General features: G+C 46.4%; 1 protein-coding gene across 1 annotated transcript; it reads left to right on the plus strand.

Annotated features, from left to right (window-relative positions):
* Positions 1–2,472: 2,472 nt before the first annotated feature.
* C8H10orf143 (chromosome 8 C10orf143 homolog) lies at positions 2,473–8,892 on the plus strand. Its single transcript, XM_032116835.1, has 4 exons — positions 2,473–2,547; positions 5,415–5,555; positions 5,676–5,741; positions 7,692–8,892. Exons 1-4 carry the CDS (start codon positions 2,479–2,481, stop codon positions 7,719–7,721), a joined length of 306 nt encoding a protein of 101 aa, XP_031972726.1. The 5' UTR covers positions 2,473–2,478; the 3' UTR covers positions 7,722–8,892.
* The last annotated feature ends 683 nt before the right edge of the window (positions 8,893–9,575 follow it).

Below are 9,575 nucleotides of genomic sequence, written 5' to 3' on the forward strand. Positions count from 1 at the left end.
GAATACACCAAGCAAGCTTTTTCTTATGTGGCTATGTCCTTTTTTTATTCTGATATTATTATTCTGATATCAAAGTAGCATTGATATTAAATTAAATAATATAAATATTAATTAAATAATATAAATATTAATTAAATTTAAAAACAAAATGAAGAAAATAAATTAATTTTTAAAAAAAATTTAGTGAAGAGCAGTGGGAAAGGGTTCTGGCAGGTCACTAGTTTTCCTGAGCTGTACACATGGAATAGAACAAAATACTGGGGAGTTTTACTGGGAAAACATGGAAATATGGATATTTTCCTCTGGAAAACAGTAAAATGGACGGCCTGGGTGAAATTCTAAAGACCTCATTCAGCTTTGGCCCCAAAAAAGAGAACAAACAGGTTTGTAATTATAATTAATGTAATGTAATTGTAATAAATGTAATTAATGTTGTAAATCCCAAGGCTGACTCCCAGCGCTCAGCAAGGAGTGCCAGGGAATGTGGGGAAGCTGTGAGGAGTTTGTGGCTCCTAAATCCTTTTATTCAGGGTAAACAGAACACAGGCAGACAAGTTTTATTCTGTGGGGGTGGCCAAACTCTGGAGCAGGGTGTGGGATCTCCATCCTTGGAAGAGGAGTTTCCCCTTGGGACACAATCCTGCTTCAGCAAGGGCTTGGGCTTGAGCGTCTCAAGAGGTTCCTTCCAACCCAAACAATTCTGAGAAGTTCCTCTCCTTTTAAATCACCTGGATCTCTGTGAAATGAGGGAGTTAACAGCAGAGAAAGGGTGCAGAAAAAGGGGGAAAAGCTGAGCGGAGAATGAGACTTGGGAGTCCTCACTTTCTCAGGATACAACACCAAAGCTAAAAATGGGATTTTGGGGTGGTACAAAGGAATTTCTCTGCAAATCCAGGGCAAAATATGTCAGATAAAAATTAGGAAAGTCCAGTTGATGGCCTGGAGGGCAACAAACTCCCTCTGCCAGCCACAGCACATCCCTGTTCCCATCCTGGCGAGAGTCAGGGCTCACCTGGAGAAGACAAAGTGCATCCCTTGAACTGGAAATCTGGAGGCGTATCCACGTCAGCATCAGCCAGGCGCACAGCTGGCACCTGCAGGACGGGATCCCAGTGCTGGCACACTGACATGGATGTGGCACAAAATGCCTGGGGTTTGTAGTGCATCCCGCCGGTCTAACCGGGAATACGTGCTGGGAAGCGTTCCACAGAGCTGTACTGGCAGGACACGTGAGCAGGCTCTGGGGGGGAATTGGAAGGTGGCTTGGAAATAATTAAATAAATCTGATTTGATGTGACTGGATTTGGGTTTGGTTCCAGCTCTGCAGTGACTGGGGATGTTCTGCAAACTGGATTACCCAGATTTTGGTTATTCTTCTATCAGGCATGGCAAGTGCTAAATGACAAAAGAAAAACCAGAAGAATGTGTGGATTATCTTTTGTGACACACCCTCGGGCCCAGGGAATGTGACAGAGCATCTCCAGAAGTACAACTGGATCCCGAGTGAAGAGTAAGCTCCAGAAGGAATGAATGCCAGGAACAATCCGTGTTCTCCCCTGCAAAAGTGCTTGGTGCAGCAAAGCTGGGAAGACCAGCAGTGTTTTATTAGAGAGGGATGGAGCTTCTTCCCTGTGAAGAAAGGCTGGGATAGTTGGGATTGTTCAGCTTGGAAAAGGATCCGGGGTGACCTCATTGCAACCTTCTAGTGTGTGAAGGAGATGAGAGCAGAGCTGGAGAGGGACTGGGGACAAGGGCTGGAGGGACAGGAGCCAGGGAATGGCTTCCCAGTGCCAGAGGGCAGGGCTGGATGGGAGATTGGGCAGGAATTGTTCCCTGGGAGGGTGGGCAGGCCCTGGCACAGGGTGCCCAGAGCAGCTGGGGCTGCCCCTGGATCCCTGGCAGTGCCCAAGGCCAGGCTGGACATTGGGGCTGGGAGCAGCCTGGGACAGTGGGAGGTGTCCCTGCCATGGCAGGGGTGGCACTGGGTGGGCTTTGGGGTCCCTTCCAAGTGTGGGTATTCCACGATCCAGGCGGGGCCGGGCTCAGCGCTGCGCCATGGATGCGGAGAGGCTGCGATGCCTCCTCCGTGTGTCCGCGTCCGAACCGGGGCCGGATTCCCAGGCGGATCCAGGGGGCGGCTCCAGGGGCGGTCCCGGGGCGGGTCCCGTTCTAGGGGCGGTGCCGGGGCGGGTCCCGTTCTAGGGGCGGTGCCGGGGCGGTTCCGGGGCGGGTCCCGGTTCTAGGGGCGGTTCCGGGGCAGATCCCGGTTCTAGGGGCGGTCCCGGGGCGGTGCCGGGGCGGTTCCGGGGCAGATCCCGGTTCTAGGGGCGGTTCCGGGGCAGATCCCGGTTCTAGGGGCGGTGCCGGGGCGGTGCCGGGGCGGTGCCGGGGCGGGTCCCGGTTCTAGGGGCGGTTCCGGGGCGGGTCCCGGTTCTAGGGGCGGTCCCGGGGCGGTCCCGGGGCGGTGCCGGTGCCGCCATGGCCGCGGTGCCCGTGCGGGGCCGGCGCGGGGCGCTCGGGCCGGGGGGAGCCGGGGAGCCGGAATGCGTGAGTCGGGAACGGGAACGGGAACGGGAACGGGGACGGGGACGGGAACGGGGACGGGGACGGGGACGGGGACGGGAACGGGGACGGGGACGGGAACTGGGTTGGGGCTCCGGGCAGGGCTGGGTCCCCTCGCCCCCCCGGCCGTGTCGCGACTGTCGCGGGTGGTGCCGGCTCGGGAGCGCCGGGAGCGGGCACGGCCGGGGCGGGGATTGAGCTCAACGGGCTTTGAGGTTTTTCTCTTTTTTTTCGCTTTTTTCCATTGTTTTTTTCCCCGCATTTTCTCTCCCCCGTTTTCTTTTTCCCCGTTTTCCTTTTAATTTTTTTATTTCTTTATTCCTTTTCCCTTTTCCTTTTGAATTTTTCGTTTCCCCCCTTTTTCTTTTCTTCTTTTTCCTTCATTCCTTTTTAATTTTTTCTTTTTCCTTTCCTGTTTCCCTTTCCTGTTTCCCTTTTTTTTCTTTTCCCTTTCTTGTTTCCCTTTCCCCCCCCTTTTTGTTCCTTTTTTCTTTTTCCTTTTTTTATTTTTTTTTCCTTTTTTTCTGGCTGAAACCCTCTTTACCAGGCAGCCTCCCTAATTCCATCTATTTCTGCTCTCCTGGCTCCAAGATGACAGAGAGGAATCAGAATCCCAGACTGGTTTGGGTTGGAAAGTTGGATTTTAAGGCATTTGGATTTAGAGGAGAATCAGATTTTCAAGGCCAGAGCTCCCAGTGTGTCTTGATTTGGACTGATCTTCAGGCAGAGTTTCCATGTGGATCTGCATGGATCTCACGCTCCCTCTGCTTTCCCAAACAGAGCCATCTTTCCAGGGGGAGCAGGGCCCTAAAAGCAAGGAGCAACTCCACAGGGCCATCATTCCATGGGGAATCCAAGGAAAGCTGGGCTGTGTGGAGACCTGTGTTAGACCTGTGGGACAGGGCTGATGGAACCCCAAACAGGAGGCAGCCTGGCTTTAAAAACGGGGTAAAAAAGCGGAAACTACATTGCAAGAACATACTAAACTCAGAGGAAATCTTTAAAACTTTACCAGAAATACCCCAACAAACAACCAGAACTTTTCCTCCAGCTCCTTGCTCTGGCATTTGGGTTGGTTGGTCAGTGGAGCTGGGTTTTGCTCCAGTGTGATTTCATCTGTGAGGTCTTTATCCTGTCAGCATTGGTGAAAAAAAGTGGGATTTTCCAGGATTTCGCAGCTGGACAAGAAAGTGCGAGTGACTTCCCTGCAGGGGGATCTGTTTCCTGCCTGGTGCTGGTCTCCAGCTCATTTCCCGGCTGGATGGAGCAGATCATTCCCTAAGGAAAGCAATCCCTGCTTGCCTTTGGAACAGGAGCCCACTGATCCTTATCAGTCACAGGCTCCCTGCACGATGTTCCCTGCACAGGCAGGGTTGATGCACTGATTGCTTCTTCCCTAAGAGACAATTCCAGAGACTGAACTCTTCCTGGAGCAAGGAGCTCTCCCAGGTTGCCTTGGCATTGGTGTGATGAGTTTGTCTCCTCCATGTGCTGAGTTCCTGACACTGATGCCAAGGACACCAAGCACCTTAAACCCCCCAAAGCAGTACCTGGAGTTTCTTTTTAATCAGCCAAATTCCTTCTGATGTGTGGCATCCAGTCATTTTTCCCTGTTCCCCCTCATCTCACGCATCTTCCCGGTTTTCTGCGGCATCACTTTGCCGTTCCCTGGAATGAAGGAGGAGTTCTCCAGCAGCAAAGGCAGGAGGATGTTTTCCCAGGGGAGGCAGTCTCTCCTTGGAGGGCCTCCTCAGACCTTTATCCCATTATTCCCTGCCTTACTACAATACCTATTTCACTTTTGGATTCCCTTCCCATGCTGATATCCTGCCTCCCTTCCTGGTGATCCCATCTCAGCTGTTTCCCACCAAGATTCCTGGTGTATTGATCCATTTTTGGTTCTTCATAACTTATTCCAACTTTAAATTTAGTTTCTGTGCTTCAGTACTCTGTTAGTCCTGTGCCAGCACATCTTTTTCCTGGGAAATCACGTGCTAGAGAAAGAGATGGGATATTGGGGTTCCTTAAACAAAGTTTGTTTGGGAAAAAATGTCCCAGGTGTGTGTGTGTCTCTTTGGGATTCAGACCCTAAACCTGTGTCAGTTTTGTAATTCCCATTATTGTGTTAATTTGCTGCTACAATTCCAAGGAGCCCTGGGATTTGGGTCGTCCTCCCTTCCATGGGCAGTCACAAGCCAGGGATCTTTTTCTGGAGGTTTCCAGTCGTTGTTTTCCATGGATTTGCAGCTTAACCTTCCCAGTTCCCAACGTGGTGCTCAGAGCAGTACTTCTGGGAATCCCTGGTCTTGTGAGGGATCACCCAGCACTGTGAGGACTCAGCCCTTTGGTTCCCAGGACATCCAAACATCGCTTGGTCCTGGGCAGAGCTCAGGGCAGAGCTTCAGGAGTGGGATGTGAGTGGATTATGTAGCACTGGAAAGCTGGGAAGAGGTGCCAGTGTTCAGGGAAAGGTACAAAACCCTTCTCAAAGGATGCTCCCATCCTGCCTGACTTGGCTGCAGGCTTCTCCTTCTGTTTCCTGGATTTAATGACTCCTTCCACACAACTCCCCTGCTCTGCTCCTTTGCTAAGCAGCATCCCAACTCCTGCTCTAATGGAGGCTGAAGGATGCCTTTTCCCAGTGGGAATTTATGGAACTGAGGGGTGTGAGATAAAGAATTCCCTGCTCTCCCAGCGTGAGGTGCAGTGGGAAATCCAAAATCTTGGGGTCCTGCCCTAATACCTCATTGTTCACTTGGTGTTCTTCCCAATGGATGTGAGATCCTTGGGAGGAAAATGCTGAAAATTTGGGCCCTGTGCATCAATGTAAATACTGCTTTTGGTGCTTCCAGAAGCGGGTGTGCAGACTGATGGACACCATCCCATGGGAGGCTGGTACCCAGCTCATGGATTGTGCCATGGATCTGGATTCCAGGCAGAAATTCCTCCCTGACTCTGCTCCCTGGGCTGCAAAGACAAAGCAGAATTCTATGGTAAGTTCCCACTGCCCACGTGTTTGTTACAAGATCACTTTTGAAATACATTTTATAATAAAGCTGCAGATAATTGCCCTCTTATTTTTTGATGGATTTGTGTCTGGTTTTGTTCCTCAGATTTTGGAAAATCATGGGAGCAAAGGCACTTCCCAGCCATGTCCAAGATGTGTTGCTGGAGAATCTGTAAGTGTGGCAATTTGCTTTTTGGGACAAAAAAGACTGGGACTTGTTCTTCAGAATTAGATCATAAACCATAAAATTAACACCCCCCACAATTGCATTGCTCAGGAATAAAGCATGGAAATTTGTAAAAAAGGAGATGGATTTAGCATTTCAGCAGAGCACAAATTAATGTTTCCAGCAGCAGCTGGAAAATCTGGAGACTCTCAACACATTTTTCACAATTTCCCTCTAAAAAGCAGAATTTGGGAAGTAACTGAAGCAAACAATAACACAACACTTCCTGTACTCCAATTTTAGTTGTCCTTGGTATACTGGATCATAACAAAATACTCAGGAATTGCATTCTATCTCCTATTTTTTTTCTGTAATTGGATATTTCCTTTTTAAGCAGTAACTACAGCCCAAAAATACTGCTCCTTGCAGAGCCACAGTGAGAAGAGGTGTGAGAAAATGCTGGATGTTCATAGCAAAATCTCTGATTTATGGAACTAAAGGCAAAGTTCCCATCAGGAGCTGTGGCTGAACAGACATTGATTGTGTTAATTAATTTTGGTCATCTTTAAAGTGGGAACCAGAGCCAGGGCTGACTGTGGGAATATGGAAACCACTCTGTGTGGGTCACCAGTTGGAATTTCCCACACATCGCTTCTGCAGAACATCTCAGGGATTAAAACCCAAAAAAGAAAGGAATATTTGGGGATTAAATCCCAAACTGGCACGCGCGGAAGTTCTGTAGCATTCCAGAATTACAGGGACAGCAGAGTCCGTAAAATTCTTCTGTGTCAGCGACCACTTCATGTGGAGTTATCAAGACTGGGTACAAATATCACCACTCCAAATAATAATGGAATAAAATAACACCATTTCAGCCTGACAGGTTTTTAATGGGTCTGATCATGAACTGGAGATAAAAACTGCAGGAGGTACCATTCACCTCTTCCAGAACATTTATCTGTGGAAGGTCAGGACTGTTTGGGACCTGTTCTTGTCACCTTTAAGTGCTTTTCAGTAGCATCTGGAAGGAACAAGGAAAACAACTGGAATCTCAAAATTAAAGATTTTTCGTACTTTGAGTGCTCAGTGCTTTTAATACAGAAACTCAGGGTAGGACAACAAAAATCTGGAGGCCTTGTAGAGCTTCTCACTAAACTTCTTCCTTAATTAATTTCGGATTGTGGAGTTGAAATGGAAAATGCTTTGCTCAAATCAAGTTTTTCAATTTGTTTTTGATTTTAAATATGTTTCTGCCTGGCTTTCATTGTGGTCTCTTCAGACAAGCAGTTATTTTGGCCAGGAATGTAACAGATAATAAAAAGAAATACATTTGGTAGGAGTTATAATAGTAAATTATCTTCTTAAAATAATAAAAGTATGGAAGAAGGAATAATCAAGTGGTGTTAATTAGAGGGAAGCCAGGTTGGATTTGGGGCAGGAAGAATATCACCATCACTGGGGAGATTGTTCTGTTACCTGATAATATAAGGATTTTTTTGGTTCTGAAAGTACGACTGAGAGTTCTTTAAACAGAGACAGCAAATAGAAAATGAATATAAAACCAGACAAAAATATAAATAAACAATATAAATATAGAAAATAGATATAAACAAATGCAGACTCGAGTTTAAAATAAAAGTGCCACCCAAAGGGTAAATTCCTGTTCTATCCTTAAAACCTTTAAACATTTAATGGGAGAAGAGAAGAAGGTGTTCAAGAATGATGCCAGAATTGTCTCAGTTGTGTTCTCTAGGGATCTATTTTAACTTCATGTGCAAAACTAATTTCAGTCATGGTCAAATCAGTCTCTTTATATCCAGGTTTTTTAGGTGTCCACTAATCCCTGGAGAAAAAAAAAAAAAAAGGAATATTTGTGGTGCTACTTAGCAATTTAAAATAAAATTTGAAAATGAAGACTGAGCTCCTTTGTAGTGACCTGGAATTTTGTCATTGCAGGGCCACTTCAGCCACATCCTGGGCTTCTAGAGCTGCAGAGGAGGCCGAGGAGCAGCTCTGCTTTGCTGCTGCAGTCCTGAGGATGCAGCTGGCTCCTGGATCCTGCACTGCCCTGCCTGGCTCAGCACAGCCACACCGCCCTGCTGCCACTCAGGGCGCAATTATCTGCAATTTTACACCTGCTCAAAGTGCTCCTGCTCCTCGGGTAGCTCAGGATTTGTCTAAAAGGGACAAGGAATGGTTGGTTTCATTTTTCGGTAGCTCAGGATTTGTTTAAAAAGGACAAGAAAAGGCTGATTTAATGTTTTAGACTGGTTCAGTTGAGCTGGCCTTGGGCCCAGGCTTCACCTGGGACTGGGCCAGAGGTTGTGTTGTTTCCAAAGGTTTTCCCAACAGTCCTGACTCCCTTGGAATATGCTCCTTTGGAAAATGCTCCTTGTACAGGGCCACAGGCAGGAATGGGAGGACACAAATTTTAGTTTTTAAGTGGCTTTGCAGCTGTGAAGGCCAGGAAAAATCCCATTGAAGCTTACATTTAAATCCCAAAAAAATCTGTTTAAAAAGGCTTGACCTCATCATCCAGCAGGCTTTTATTGGCACAAATCTAATGACAGGTTAATTAACCTCTTAAAGGTTAATTTTGGGGGTTATCAGGCTGTGAAATCCTCAGGCAAAGGATTTTTGCAGCCCTAGAATCCTTCCCCTGTTGTGTATGGAGTTGCAGTTAGCACTGAGTTGAGCTTTTATAAATCAGCTGGGCTGGAAACAAATTGGAGTTTAATTGTCTGCTCCAGGGAAGGCTTTTAATAGTGACATTTTTTTAAATAGATGTGTTTGTACTTTATTTTGTGATTTTCCAGGATCATAAAGCTGGCACAGGCTGGGACAGTGAATATTCCTTTAAAGCAGATTTGTGTCAAATCTGCAGTGGAACCACAGAATTATTTTTGTATGCCTTGCAGAACTCTGAAATTTTGTTTTCTTGATGAAAAAAGAGATAATCTTTCTATTTCCTACTGCTGGGGTTTGTACACAGAATAAGCAGAGTGATGCTTTATTTACCTGTACATAGAGAGAAAGGCCCCTGGCCTGGTTTTAATTCAGGTTAAAAGGATCTAATTGTTATTTTTAACTTTGTATTTTGTAAATTGTTCCTTACAAAAGCAGAAGCATTAAACACCACTTGGGCTGCAGCATGGAATTGTCTGGTTGTGTTATTCCGTGAATGATTTCTGAGGACACTGAGGAATAAAGGTAAATCAAACCTCTGAGAGGGTAAGAAGGATATTATTTATGTCCTGTAAAATCTTTGTAGTAGGTTTAGTTGCTTAATTTGATGGTAATTACAGGTCCATTTGGCATCTTGACTGCCAAAAAAAGATGGAAAATCAAAATATTGGGATACGTGGGGTTTAAAGGCAACCTGGATCTGACAAGCCAAGACTTACATGTTGAAATGAATACAGTTAATATATTTAAATTTATTTTTGTTTATTTTAAATATTATAATTTATTGAGTAGATTTAAAATCCGTGGTGTTTATGTCTAAATTAGTTGCTTAAAACCTCAGCAGCTCTCCTGGGAGCGCGATGTGATACCCTGTGTTAGCAGATTCATAGTCACACATAAATAACTCTGGGTTTGCCTTGATTACTGCCTCTAATTATCAAATTAACACTCACACTGGGCATCTTCCACTCAGGATCCCTGGTGTCCACACAGAGCTGGACTTGGTGCTGTGAGCAGGACTGGGGATGGAGCTTTGACCAGGGTGACTTTTCCTGAGAATTAAACTGCACAGGCAGAGTTTGGAGCCTTTTGGCAGCAGCTGTTCCTTCTCTCCCACCTTTCCCAGTGGTGACAAGTGGCTTGGCCAGGGATCCA

Source organism: Corvus moneduloides, chromosome 8 (genome assembly GCF_009650955.1).
Source record: "Corvus moneduloides isolate bCorMon1 chromosome 8, bCorMon1.pri, whole genome shotgun sequence".
Lineage (NCBI taxonomy): Eukaryota > Metazoa > Chordata > Aves > Passeriformes > Corvidae > Corvus > Corvus moneduloides.

Bases quoted from the DNA above. Each gene is read 5' to 3' on its own strand.
- C8H10orf143 (XM_032116835.1), top strand. From the start codon at position 2,479: ATGGCCGCGGTGCCCGTGCGGGGCCGGCGCGGGGCGCTCGGGCCGGGG. The intron at 5,556-5,675 runs GTAAGTTCCCAC...TTTGTTCCTCAG, and splicing joins AGACAAAGCAGAATTCTATG to ATTTTGGAAAATCATGGGAG. The intron at 5,742-7,691 runs GTAAGTGTGGCA...TTGTCATTGCAG, and splicing joins GATGTGTTGCTGGAGAATCT to GGCCACTTCAGCCACATCCT.